The following is a 13954-nucleotide window of genomic DNA, read 5'->3' on the forward strand; positions in this document are numbered from 1 at the left end:
AGCTCATCCGATACGTGTGAACTATCTAAACTCAATATCGACTTTTATCATCGATGGGGCATTTGATGGGAATGCCTTCCATTTACTTTTGTAGGTTTAACATCTTCAGGTCGACAAGAACTATAATTCACTCTGAGACTAACATGGGAGAAACCTCGGTTGGCTCCAAAATTGATTCCAAAATTGATTCTAGCTTTGTCAATGAGTAATCCTTTTCTATTCGATGTTTTCACTATAATCAATACTAGGTTGGTTTTAATAACATATGTCACGATTTTATCTAATAGAATAAGTGATTCATTGATTTGATTTAAAATATCTAAACTCAAATTAACAGTAATATATTCATCAAATCAAAATTAAATCCTTTTCTATTTGAGATTTTTATAATAACCAATACTAAATCAATATCATTGGTCACGATCAAAAGTAAAGGAAACTGTTTTGTCTAGTTTTTACTGTACACGACTACCGATCGAAAAGACCTGAGAACTATTTATATGCTTGTGGGATACAAAACTACGAGCAAAATAAGGTTGTCAGATTAGCATTAGCCATATCACTTAAACGACATGCTTACGATCACGATGCATCCACAAGCAGTGTGTCATGGAAGTATATTTTCGTGAACTAAATGATATCTAAAACAAGCACAATCATCCAAAAATTTAGTGCTCTCCATTATGTTGTCTATAGTAGTAGGACAAGAATTGTTAGAAACTGAAGGTTTTGACAAAGAACTATCAGCCAACGTAGGAGTTGACTCTCCATGATGGTGTGGCATACCACCACTGTGTCTATGACAAGCAGCTTTCTGCAGGATCATGCGAGGTAGGCGTGGGGTTTGAATGATGGCGTTCACGGCAAGAGGGTGGATGCAGAAGGAAGGCTAAGAGTTGCATCCATGTGGAAACAATAAATACCATTAATTGGTGGGCAGGAGAAGGTGATAATGGTGGACCGGAGAGATGGTCGGCTCTCTCCTTCTGTTTCAGATATTTTCCCCCTAAAAATTAGATTCTTTTTTTCAGATTTTATATTTTTTATATTTTTCATTATTTTTGTCAGTCGAACAGGAGAAGATGATAATTATTTGTTAACCTTTATGCTATGGCCGATGTGTCAGCATAGCTTGGTTCAGTCCCGGATGTGTGAGGTCGACCACGTGACTGCTTGGACGATGACAACGAGCACCCGTCGAGTTGCATTGAGATATGTCTCCCGAGCACAATCTTTTCTCCTATCATGGGTCACTCTCTATCACCTTTGGGCTCTTGTATGAAGATCGAGGTCGAACCTCTCTTATGCCTAAGTTAGTGTCTCGAGGGAGAGAGAATAATGAATTCCAAAGATCCATCCCATAGCGTCAATCAGGTGATTAACTTTTATACTTGTGGGTGAAAGTTGATCGTACATGGGTTGTTAATGATCGTCGACTCCTCGAGTAGCCGGCCTCTGCATGGATCAGTGTTGTGTAGTGTTGTCCTGAGCTTTCAGGGGTGGCTTTGTATTATGCAACGCTTCCTGTGCGGCTTTTCAATGGTGCGGGACAGGTGGTCATCTAGTACGAGTCCAAGATATCATATTGACGGCGCGTCAACTCCACAATCCCAGGTTGGTGCTGATGTACTTGCTGACTATTGCCCCGAGGATGATACCAAAATGTGCCCTATCAGTAATGGTTGACGTCTGGAAGTTGATCAACACTCGATATGACAATATGATGTATAAAAAATATTCTCTCATTAATATTATATAAATTATTTTTTTCTGATTTATTTTCATTTCAAACTAATAATAGTGAGTTTGGCTACTCCAATTTATCAAACCTAATATAATTTTTTAGAATAAACTAAGATGAGATACAAATTGTTTTTTCTATCTTCAAGAGAAATATAATACTTGAAAAACGTATCAGATTGCGTCAATTTAATCACGTTGAATTGACTATCAAAATTTACCATGTCAAGCTTAAACCTTGATTTGCCAAATATCTCAGGCGAAATAAAGGCTTTAGAGATATGTCACTCAGGTACAAGTGTTATGTTGTCATATGTTTTTCCCTCCAGTGTTAGATATTCTGTTCTTGATGCAGAAGGAAACCCTTGGAATGATGTTTAATAGATCAGCTGTTTGATATCCGGTTTTTGATAAGAAAGATCTGTCTCTCCAAAAAGCATTGATACCTCACATTTATGTGTAAAGTAAAAAAATAAAAATATAGTAAAAACAATTTTATATTGATTTAAAGATTCGGGTGACCTATAGCAAGTTTAACTCATGTTAAAATTTTAAATTCCATTATTATCTAGTTTTCATGTATGTTTTACAAGATTTGAATTATTGTAAATAATTCTAACATGACGTTAAACACGATTGGATATTTTCTCTTATATGATATTTATTAGGAAAAAATATCGTTGACGTCTTAGTTGACGTGATCTAGATATGTATACGCAGAATTGTCCGATGTGCCTTTGAAGTAAAAAACATCGAGCTCTTAATGCACCACCTGCATGAAATTTGAGATTGAGAGAGGTTTCCCAATTCGATTCTTCTGACGCCTAAGTCAATAATCCAAGATGTACGAGTGCAGACACAAGTAGGCAAAAGAAGTAAGTATTCTCTTTCATCGTGTTGAAGACGAGCTTTTATACTTAGTCACAAAATGATAGAATATTCTATGAAATATTTTATTGGGAGGCAGCCTCTAACTGCCTTCGATAATTTTCCCTTGATCTCTTGTCCATGTGGGTGATAAAGGGGGCAGCCCATAACTGATTGCCTTAGACCCTTATCAACGTGGACAAACAGGTAAAGGGTGTCGCTCGCCTTCTCTTTTCATCCCGGACACCACGTGGTGGTTCAGTGCCATATAATGATTCGTTGATGTATACTCTGTCAGTATTAAAGTTAATTGGATAAAAATTAATTCAGATAAGTTCAAATTGAATAAATAAAGATGAATCAAGAGCGACTAACACATGTCAATATACGATTCAACTAAATGAAAATAAATCACTCGATAATAATTCAGTAGACATCTATGGCATAAGATGCAAGTAAGTTTGAATCTTTAAGAATAAGGAGAAAGTGATCAATGACCATTCATACATAAAAAAAATGTTGAATACAACCATTTGTATGAGATGAAAAATAGAGATTAACTAAACAATAGTTATTATTAATGATTGAAAGAGTGGGATGAGAATAATGATAAGCGATACTGTTTTCCGAATCATTTCAGTGAATCTGTCATCAAAGAGTGATATAATTTGACATCAATTGATCTTATTGGGCTTATAACTTCTTCCTTTATTGAGCACTGTCGAAGTAGGTATGCATGTGTACATCGACATGTATTTATCCTACAGGCTTCCCTGCACTACGTAACCCATTACACCTTCTCTTAGAGAGCTGGCTCCATGGTTAGTGGCCTGCACCCCCGTCACTGGGGCCGTGGTCCAACCTCGCCATCCACGCAGCGACGTTGGCTCTCGCCTCCTCGTACGTGTTCCAGCATGCCGGGTAGCTCCCGCCGGCGCTCTCACGCGCTGGCCTCGCCGCATCAGCTCCCCGCATGCCCGACACGACGACGACTGCGACGACGACGGCGGCGATGACGAGCAACACGGCACGAGCCATCGTAGAGAGGAGTTAAGAGAACTCTATGTGTATGAACAAAAGCTTGTTGCATGCAGGTAGTATATATAAATGAATTCCATCAAGGTGTTTGAAAGAATGCGCAGTCTCTTGCTGATCAATGTTTGATGCGCAACGCCATCTAAGAGACGACTGAGCCAGCCGTCGCAATGGTGCAAATGGTGGATTTTTTGGGTGCCTTGACATCAACAACCACAAGTCAAAGTCTCTTCACTTGACGCTTTGGTCGAACGCACGGCTGAGACTTTGTGGTATCATACATCAAGTGGTTTACGTTACTTGTTGCAGTTTTTGACCAACACTATGTGGACCGTAGACTTGGCCTGCTTTAGCGTATGTCTTACGATAATACTCACATTGGTAAGAGTGTTTTAGTCAATAAACTAATATCGTTGACTTACTTATAGGAAATTATCGAGGGTGGATTTTTATGGGACGAGATGGATGGGGATGTGTTGAAGATTGAGACCCAAAATTGTTCGGCGATTAAAGCTAGTAAAACACGAACCGGATCGGATCTGATCATGGTAGGCACGTGTAAGTGTAAGCGAGTTGATGGAACATAATCTTCGTGTACTTGATCTTGGTGGCCCTAATTAGTTTGCCCAAATCATTTTAGATTTTAAGAGATCCATCGTTAATTTAAACAAAGGAAAAAAAAATATATGACGTCGAAATCAACCCGATAAAGACCGAGCTCACATGCGTAAGAGAGGCGAATCGATCGCTGGGCGGCTCAAGTGCTTTTCAGGAGTAGTGGGTTTTCTTCTATCTGATGCTTAAGTTAATCGTGACGACGATAGATTAAATTTAGTAAAAAATTATCATACTTAAAATAGCTTTTTATATTAGGTGATGAGGGTAATAATTACGATAAGACTTGCGTGACACCCGCTGAAGCCCCGCGCCCCTGTTAGGCTGACACCGCGTGACTGACACGGGTCGTAACGCCAACCGAGGCCCATTAACGACCGCTCAGGTTCGACTCCGCACGCTACAGCAATAGTGATGTCAGACGTCATCAGAAGGTACGATCCTACCCCCTGCGGGCAGGCACATTAGGTAACACCGAACTCCCATATAAATACCCTTGCATTCTAAACGGGAAAGAGGGAGGAGGACACCAACATAGATAACAACTCCCTTACGATTATTCACTGACTTGATTGTCGGAGGGGTCGGGTCGAGCTCTCCCGTCCCGACCTGTGTGCAGGGATGAAGGCGAGGCGCTTCTTTCCGGGCGCGTTGGCAAGGAACCCCCTCCCGAAGGAATCGACGACCCGTCATCCGGACCCAAACCAAGCCGCGTCGATCCCGAGGCCATGGCTAAAAAGTTGTTTACACCAACATTAGGTTAATAAAAAAAAATATTCTATGAAATGTTCCTAGATAAAATGTCCATTTAGACCGATGCCTACGTGGTGATTATTGACCAGGTTTTACCCCCTTATCATTAACTATATTACTATATGTATTATCATATGTCAAGTTGCTATTAGCGAAAAAGATTTTTATATTAGTCTAATCAACACCTATGGACATCAATATTCAATTAAAATAAATATTTCCTCATTTAAATTGATAGTTACAATAGTTAATTCATTTTATTTCAAAATTGTTAAAGAAATGTTTGAGTCATTATAGACCATTGGAGAGGAATTTTGTTAGATATACTCGGTACGATCTTTCGGATGATACATGACACTCGTAGGTTGTGATTGCATCACCTCAAAAAGAATTTTTTTACCTTTCTAAATATTCTCTAAATACGAGAAATATTTCAAGTCAGATTGACGATCAATATTGACCATATCAATCAGGGCCCTCCAAATTCCTAACCAAGTTTATCTTCAATCCTAGTGAAGCCTCATTATAAGAACACCGACCTCACATTAGATATGGCTCATAATAAGAATTAGTTCATGATGTTACATTGATTAATTATTTTAGTTGGCTCTCCTACTGCTCCAAAAGGCTCCAATATCATCAACCAAATGCATCCATCCTCCCTCGAGGCTCAAACAGTGACTCATTTAGTGCATGAAATGGCATGAGATGAATGAAGGAATGGCACGTCTTCACAAACAATCTGTCCCATCTCAGCAATCACACATATTGGATGCAAAGAGGTAGTCTCAGAAACCAGATGCATTTTATGCCTCCAATTTTGTAGGATGACTCCAGAGGAGGAGAATACATCTGACCTGGTCGTGCTGCCAAGCTCCTCCCAAATAGCACCGACCGATAAAAGAGAACGAACACCACCACAATCTTCTCCCGGACACACACAACCTACACCCTCCAAATGCTCTCATCCCCATGTCTCATCGTCCATTCCCTCCTTGAGACCATCGTCCCCAGACGACAAGCATAGAGGAGAGGAAAAGAAGAATGCCGCTCCCGAGATCGCTTCTCCTTGCGGTGTTCTTCTTTTCTATCCTCGTCCATGTCGACGTGCTCGCACAGGACTACGACGGTGAAGATGAGGGTTACCATCCCAAGTCGGAAGACTCCTGCAATGGCGTCTTCTTGACCTACACCTTTGAATCGCGAACCAAGGAGTTCCCCCACGTCAAGAATGCGTCGGCGCAGGCGTACGCCTTCAAGTCCATCGCCACCGTCCTAAACGCCATGACGGAGGACCTCAAGGCGTGGAATATCTTTATCGGGTTCCAGCACAACGAGATCCTGGTGTCGGCGTCGGGAGCGGTGATCATGGACGGCACGGACTACCCCGCGCATGTCGGCAACGGCACGTCGTTGTCGGGGTACCCGCAGGCGGACCTGCTGAACTCGATCGATACCGCGGGTGACATGAACCAGATCATGGTGACGATCCAGATGACGGGGACGCAGTTCGGGGTGAAGCCGCCGGCGGTTCCCATGCCGAAGACGATCAAGCTAACGAACGATGGATTCGACTGCCCGAAACCTACTCGCAAAGGTATGCATATACATCGCCATGCATGAGCAAATCGTCGATCTCTCTCGCCAACCTAAGATGACACGCTAAGTCTAACGCCTCGGTGTTTCTCAGATAGCCACATGTTCGTGTGTTGTGTGAAGAACAAGAAGTACAAGAAGGCGAAGCCGACGGAGACCAGGTTCCTACCGCGGCAGCACGCCGACCTCACCATCGCCTACGACGTGCTTCAGGCGTACGACTCGAACTACATGGCGCAGGTGACCATCGACAACAACAGCCCGCTCGGCCGCCTCGACAACTGGAACCTCACCTGGGAGTGGAAGCGCGGCGAGTTCATCTACAGCATGAAGGGCGCTTACACGCTGCGGCACGACTTCTCCGACTGCATCTACAGCGAGGCGGCCAAGTACTACAAGGACCTCGACTTCAGCCCGGTGATGAGCTGCGAGAAGAAGCCCATCATCGTGGACCTGCCGCCGGAACGCGCCAACGACTCGCAGATCGGCAGGCTGCCTTACTGCTGCAAGAATGGCACGCTTCTGCCGCCGATCATGGATATAAGCAAGTCGAAGGCCATCTTCCAGATGCAGGTGTACAAGATAGAGCCGGACCTCAACAGGACGGCGCTCTATCCTCCTCAGAACTTCAAGATCGTCGGTTTCCTCAACCCGCAGTACAAATGCGGCCCCCCGATCCGAGTCAGCCCGATGGAGTTCCCGGACCCGAGCGGCCTCATGTCGACGTCCTACGCCATGGCCAGTTGGCAGGTAGCCTGCAACATCACGAGGCCGGAGGCCAGGAAGTCGCGTTGCTGCGTCACCTTCTCGGCTTACTACAACGACTCCGTCGTGCCATGCAGCACCTGCGCGTGCGGCTGCCCTGAGGAAGCGTCCTGTAACCCTAAAGCTCCCGCGGTGCTGCTGCCGCCGGAGGCGCTCCTGATTCCTGCGGAGAACCGCAGCGCGAAGGCCAGGGCCTGGGCTCAGATCAAGCACACCTCGCTGCCCAAGCGACTGCCGTGCTGGGATACCTGCGGCGTCAGCATCAACTGGCACATCATGTCCAACTATCGCAGCGGATGGACGGCCAGGATCACCTTGTTCAACTGGAGAGATTACACCTTCAAGAACTGGTTCGCCGCGGTCCGCATCCCGAAAGCTTACAAAGGCTACGAGAACGTGTACTCCTTCAACGGGACGAAGCTGTCGGAGATCAACAACACTATCTTCCTCCAAGGCCTGCAGTACATGAATTATCTGCTGCCGCAGACCGAGGGGAAGAGCCCAGACGACTTCAAACTGCCCGGGAAGCAGCAGTCCGTCATCTCATTCAAGAAGAAGGCAACGCCGGGGATCAACATCATGCGAGGGGACGGGTTCCCGACGAGGGTGTTTTTCGACGGGGAGGAGTGCGCGCTCCCTGACACGATTCCGAGGGCAGGAGACGGGCATCGGCTTCCTGTTGGCGTGGTACCTGCGCTCATGGCTGCGGTCATGGTGTTTGCACTGCTGATGGATAACCTCTGCTGATGCGTTCCATCTCAACTTAGCTCACAATATTCGACGATGAGATCACAGCTTTCTACTGTATGAATCATATGTAGTTTTTGGGGATCATAAAACGGATGCGTTTGCATCGCAAGAGTTGGAGAAGATTAGACTGCAAATTTGCATAAATTGAAGCGTCTTGTAAGCAACATCGAACTCCATCATGATATTTACCTCAAAGAATCAAGTCTAACTTCTATCGTGCTTAAATGAGATGAATTAATTTGCTAAAAGTTCCGAACAAATCGAAGCATTATATGTCTCCAAATTCCATTGTTCTTCTTCATATGTTTTTGGATACTGCTGATAGATTGCTTTATTGGTCTCATAAGATGTAAGATGACCAAACATACAGCTGCTCTCGTGCATGTTTTGCTTCTGATGTGAAAGCCTTCAATAGTCACAAATGCCACGGATAAATAAAAAGGAAAAAAAAGGGACTTATTACAGATATGTTCTGCGTCCCAACATATAGAACAAGAAATCAAATGATGGAATGATGACCAGCCTCTCCTCCTGCACACGGTTTGCCCCGCCCACGCAATAGAATTCAAACACGTATTCTACGAACCAAAGGAAAGTAAAATGCTTCGTGATTCGTGCAGGTACGGACCCCGGCGGACGATGGAACGGCTGCTTTGTGATTCACGCAGGCCCAGATCCGTCATTTGGACTGAACCGGCCGACCTCCGTCCAGTGGCGACGGCTGCACCCCGCCGCCGAGCGCGACGGCGGCGGACTCGACGTGGGTGAGGAGGTACTCGTATATCTTCTTCCTCAGCCGATCGATTGTCTCCGCCGGCACGCCTCCGCCGGGGCCCTCCCCGTGCTCAGCTTCGTCTACCTCCGCGTCTGCCTCCGCCTCCCCCTCCCTCCTTCGATGGCCGATCGCCTCCAGCCAGTCATTCACCTTCTTCAGCTGCGACAGCATCGCCGCCACCTGCTCACGGTCGGAGGGCCCCGGCGCGGCCGCGTCGGCGTCGAGGAACCTCTCCACGAACCCCAGGAACCACGAGTGCGCCTCCTCCCTCAGCTGCCGCGCCAGCTCCGCCCCATCCTCCATCCCTACCCCGCGCTCCCACTCCGGCGGCGGCGACGGTGGCGCCGCCCCCCGGGCCCTCCCCTTGGCAGCCGATGAAGACGCCGGGGACGGCCGGGGTTTCGACTGAGGGCAGGCCTTCGAGGGGGCCGCAGCGGCCGCGGAGGTCTTTGCTGTACCGTCAAGGACCACCACTGCCGGAGAGACTATGGAGTCAGCGGAGGTCCTGCGGTTGTAGAGGGAGAAGGGGGAGAGGTCGGTGGCGAGGGCCGCGCCAACCCAGGATGCGGCGCGGCGGCGGTTCTTAGCTGAGACTCTCAGGGCTTCTTCGGGGATCTGGTCACCGACCAGGGGTGCATCTGGTGAGCTTACCGTCGGGGATGCTGGTATGGTCTTGGAGAGCGAGTCAGCGACGGCGGTGGCGCTGCAGAGGGAGGCGTGGAGGGCGAGGAACTGCTCCACGGCTGACTGCGGCCTCTCCTCCTTGGCGCAGGTACTTAGCTCTGCATACATACTGCAAGTGAAGCAATGAAGTGATCTATTGCATTATGATTCAGGTTTGTCAATAGTTAGAAGAAACAGTTAATAGAAAATCTAACTTGCATCAACTTCCAGGGGATGAAAATTTCGTCTCTGATTTAAAATATAGGTAGAGATTGTTTTCATAATTCGAACCTGGTCACCATAAGGAGCCTTATTCTTAGAAACTTAATATCATACCGAAGAGAAATAAATATATGATGCAAAGGATTCACATTTCAAGAACAAGAAATCAGTTGGCTGTTAGATGAACACTTTGTGCTTAGACCAATACTTTTGGGTGCCTTCATTCTTAGAGACTGGAGTAGGAGAATCTAAAATTCATTTGCAATTTCAAAATTTTGAAGAGAAGTAAAACTTATAGTACCAAAACTATTGCCTCAACAAGGAGGATGATATTAGAGGGAAAACTTCGGCCTAGTAAAGCATTCAGATGTCCTTTTATGCCTAGCAACATTTGACACTCTTGCACCAGTGTTTCATGAACAAAACAGTAAATGATTGATTTGATTGTTTGCACTTTGCCACCGGATACAAATAGTGTTCACAGTCATCATAATGACTTCCAGAACTGAACTAGCACTAGACATAGCAATCACAGGGGGGGAGAAAAGAAAGAAAAAAAGTAAAGTCCAAAGGTCCTCATTAATTGTGAGTGCAGCAAGCAAATTTGTTTTTTCAAAGATGTTAGACTAGAAAAAACTAAAAGCTTAATGAGAAAATTTACATCATTGAGAATCAGCTAAATAACATTTGCTAATATTTGCTTGAGAAATTAAGCTAAAAAGCTGATGAGGCTGTTAAAATTTTCAAATTGGTAATACTCAAAAAGTATGATTTCTCATAGATAAAGCTAACGAATAAAAAATGGTCATCATGTGATAAATTCATAAATAATGGGTCAAAAGTACAATGCAAACACTTTCTATCACAAGATGTTCATGTTAGATACTAAGATATCTCAAGCTACGCTAAAATATAGATCAGAACATCCAAGTAGATAAAACTAGATCATTGTGAAGAGAAGAATATGGAACATGAAAGATCCTTTAACATGCGAGATCATGATTCCATAGATGGTTTCATCAGTTCAAAAAAGAATAGAACAGCTAGTTTTGTGAAGATAATTACCTTAGGCACCGAATTAAGCTCTCTGAAGCAGAAGCTTCTTGTATAGCCTCAACAGCAGCAAGTTGTGCTGCATCCTTATACTTCAAAAGCTCCTAAATTTTATAAATATTCAGTTAGTATAAATTATAGCCAAACAGCATGACTAGGATATTTTTAATCAAAAAATAAAAATTCCTCATCGAGACCAAGTCGTGCACAAAGAGTGGTTCATGTGTTGGCCTAGAGTTGGTGCAATTTATGCCTAGGTGGCACCTAATAATTTTATATAATGATTAGGATAATAATATGGTATGTTTTGAAAACACAAATAAAGTAGGGAACAATTGCAAACATCCTATAATAGTGGCAAAATTTTGTCATATTACATAGTATTATTAGTCATACCTTTCCTAGTTTTACTAGAGATGATGGAAGTGATGCCCATGATATGCTGCCGTCTGTCCATTTTCTGTTAGTAGGAACAACTTTGACTAAATTAGCAAGATTTAGACTGTTACAAGACTTTGGCAACTTCTTTACAACAGAAGTCTTATGTTTAGCTGATTTCTCAGAATCATCTTCAGCAGCACTTGTGATGCCTTTGTTAACAGGACTTTGAATCTTGCAATCCTCCTTAAGTAGCAGTTTCTCATTCATTGATGACCTCTGTCGAGGAGCCTGCAAGTTAACAATACATGCTAAGGGGATCTCATTTTAACCTTGATAGTTCAGGTATTACAAGTGCATAGGTTGGTGCACATATTGTGACACTGCACTAGCATACATTCTTATCTAGTTTCTTCAGTATTCTATTTTTTAACTCAACAAAAACTCCACATAAATAATCCACCTGTATTCTATAGAGAGTTAGATGAGTATCCAATTACTTTATATCTATAGCTTCAATAGCATGACTTTCACATAAGCAGAGAAATGCTCACAATGAAAATATTAGAATCGTCTTCTATAAACTAACTATTAACTTCATTATTTCTACTAAAAACAAACAAGGAATAAAGCAGATATAGCACCTAGCTTTGAAAAATCCGTAGTGTTACCCAAACTGATAGCAACTGAAAAATTATATTGAAAAACCAGTTAGATCAACTCATAAAATTAACTCACAGAAGCACTCCTGGATTCAGTTCTCATCTCGAGCTTGGCTATTTTGGTGATAGAACTACCCCTTCTCTTTACCTCCACATTCCCCTCCCAGCTCTTCCTCAATGCCTTTGGCACTAACCCAATGCTTGGCACCAGATTTCCCTGTAAGCTCCTGGCAGAGGACTTCCTTCCAGCACTGGTCACTTTCAAGACAGACGCTGCCTTCTCCAACAAACCCACCCTTGATAATGTGGGTTTCTCCAGTCTTTTGGCTTGTGCTTGCTTCTTGATTTCACTGGAGAACATCTCAAATGATCCAGGCAAAGAATAGACGCTTGTTGGAGATGAAGGCATTGACCTCAAGTGCATTGATCTTGATCTCACACTGATAGAAACCTTCTTTTCCAGTTTGCCAGTGACCAATTGTTTTGAAAGTAAAGAGCTTGACCTACTAAGTGAAGCCCTTTTCTTTTCTATCTCCTGCATTTTAATAGGTAACTTTGAGTTGCCCAACTTGCTCCTGTCATTTTCTGAAGATTTGTTGCTGTTATGCTTTGAGTAATTGGATGACTTTGGTTTCTCAGGATTGAGGAACCCAAGAGAACTGGTGGCTACGAGATCCTCAGGGTTCCCGACACATGGATGACGACCAGGAAGTGGCCTCGCACCCTTAAGAATGGGCACAGGGGAGCCTGCCTCAAGGCAGTCAACATGAATGAATTGGCCTAGTTGGATCTGATCACTCAAGATAAGGTCATTGTGCTCATCAGGCAGGGAAACATATGTTGCATGGGAAGAATCAGAGACCTTCAGATAAAAGCCTCTGTTGGTGAAGAGATCACTTCCAGCTAGGGCAGGAACAATACTCACAACCTGGAGGAGGGACGACCGATGCTCTCCAGCAATCTTAACATCAGTGTTCATGTGCTGAAGGAGCTTGATAAGGACACCCGGGACCAACGAAGCCATTTGTTGCAATTCTAAAACACATTACTCTGCGGGAAAGGAGAAAACATTTGGATACTCAATGAATTAGCATCTGAGTATAAATAGCAATCAATGCTAGCATGAACAAGAAAGTTGATCGAGCTTCGGGACCAGGGCAGGTTCTCCTTAGTTATTCTCTAATTGTTCCACCATCAAAGGTGTAGATGTTCTAAAGCAACTAGTATGATATATCAGTTGTGTGATGGCTCCAGAACACACAAATATCAAGCAAATTTTGTTCTTTCAAAATTGTCCAGCGAATCTGGTACAAGCAAGCAGGTTTTTTATGAGATGATTCCAATCCCGGATAAAATTGAAGGCAAGGAGGTATTACCGAGATAATGGCTTTTAGGAAACAGAAAGACTGGATGACCTCACAAGTTCTCGAGTTCCGAGTGACAAACGGAGTCATCCTTAGGATGTGAAAAATAAGAACAGATTGCCATGATGGAATTTATAATTTTCACAGAGTATATTTCATTTCAGAGAAGAGGCGAGAAGAGAACAGCTTATATGAATGCAACCCACAGTAGAGAATTGAAGTGAAACAGAGGAGCATGACACAAAACCAGATGTGGATTTCTAACAGAGCAAAGTGCTTGCTGATTTCAGCATTTCCTATGCTAAAAGATCATATCCTCCAACCACATTATGTGAATCAAGTAATAACTAGTGGTATTTGAACAGAAAAGACTAAAGACAGTGATCTATTAGAACTGACTTGCACATAAAATTTCAGAGATCAGAATTGTTCACGAGGAAGTAGATCGAGAAACCTCAACGAGATGAACCAAATATGCCGAAATAGGCAGAACCAGACCAGAAAATTCGAGTTTTGTGCAGTGAGCCATGGTATGGATCACCAGAGGCTTCAAAAATAAAATTTCCTGGAAATCAAACTCATTTAGACTGAGCAAAATTGAGTCTCCAGAGATCTAATCAATCATACAATAGAGAGAGAGAGAGATTATTTTATCAAATGAACAACGTGACCGGAGAAGTAAGCTTTGGTTTTGAAAATGTGCATTGAACTACACA

General features: G+C 43.7%; 2 protein-coding genes and 1 long non-coding RNA gene across 5 annotated transcripts; 2 read left to right on the forward strand and 1 right to left on the reverse strand.

The window, feature by feature from the left end:
- The first annotated feature begins 5935 nt into the window (after positions 1-5935).
- On the forward strand, positions 5936-8241 carry LOC135633043 (COBRA-like protein 10). The gene is made up of 2 exons (XM_065142100.1): positions 5936-6607; positions 6701-8241. Exons 1-2 carry the CDS (start codon positions 6055-6057, stop codon positions 8116-8118), a joined length of 1971 nt encoding a protein of 656 aa, XP_064998172.1. The 5' UTR covers positions 5936-6054; the 3' UTR covers positions 8119-8241.
- Positions 8242-8424: 183 nt separating this feature from the next.
- LOC135632746 (uncharacterized) lies at positions 8425-12898 on the reverse strand. Of its 3 annotated transcripts, XM_065141498.1 has the most exons (5): positions 12737-12898; positions 11951-12664; positions 11231-11503; positions 10847-10938; positions 8425-9689 (listed from the first exon to the last, which is right to left on the reverse strand). In XM_065141498.1, exons 1-5 carry the CDS (start codon positions 12896-12898, stop codon positions 8801-8803), a joined length of 2130 nt encoding a protein of 709 aa, XP_064997570.1. In that variant the 3' UTR covers positions 8425-8800. The 3 variants fall into 3 exon arrangements, with proteins under 3 accessions (XP_064997570.1, XP_064997568.1, XP_064997571.1); XM_065141496.1 differs by having other exon boundaries at positions 11951-12898; XM_065141499.1 differs by lacking the exon at positions 11231-11503 and having other exon boundaries at positions 11951-12898.
- On the forward strand, positions 9530-13165 carry LOC135632747 (uncharacterized). The gene is made up of 2 exons (XR_010494772.1): positions 9530-9668; positions 12514-13165. It is a non-coding gene; the product is annotated as an uncharacterized LOC135632747 (long non-coding RNA).
- The last annotated feature ends 789 nt before the right edge of the window (positions 13166-13954 follow it).

This window comes from Musa acuminata, chromosome BXJ3-3 (assembly GCF_036884655.1).
Source record: "Musa acuminata AAA Group cultivar baxijiao chromosome BXJ3-3, Cavendish_Baxijiao_AAA, whole genome shotgun sequence".
Lineage (NCBI taxonomy): Eukaryota > Viridiplantae > Streptophyta > Magnoliopsida > Zingiberales > Musaceae > Musa > Musa acuminata.

Coding starts and splice junctions, on each gene's coding strand:
- LOC135633043 (XM_065142100.1), top strand. CDS start 6,055: ATGCCGCTCCCGAGATCGCTTCTCCTTGCGGTGTTCTTCTTTTCTATC. Junction 6,608..6,700: donor CCCGAAACCTACTCGCAAAG/GTATGCATATAC, acceptor GGTGTTTCTCAG/ATAGCCACATGTTCGTGTGT.
- LOC135632746 (XM_065141496.1), bottom strand. CDS start 12,898: ATGGCTTCGTTGGTCCCGGGTGTCCTTATCAAGCTCCTTCAGCACATG. Junction 11,504..11,950: donor CTGAATCCAGGAGTGCTTCT/GTGAGTTAATTT, acceptor GTTAACTTGCAG/GCTCCTCGACAGAGGTCATC. Junction 9,690..10,846: donor AGCTTAATTCGGTGCCTAAG/GTAATTATCTTC, acceptor CTTCACTTGCAG/TATGTATGCAGAGCTAAGTA.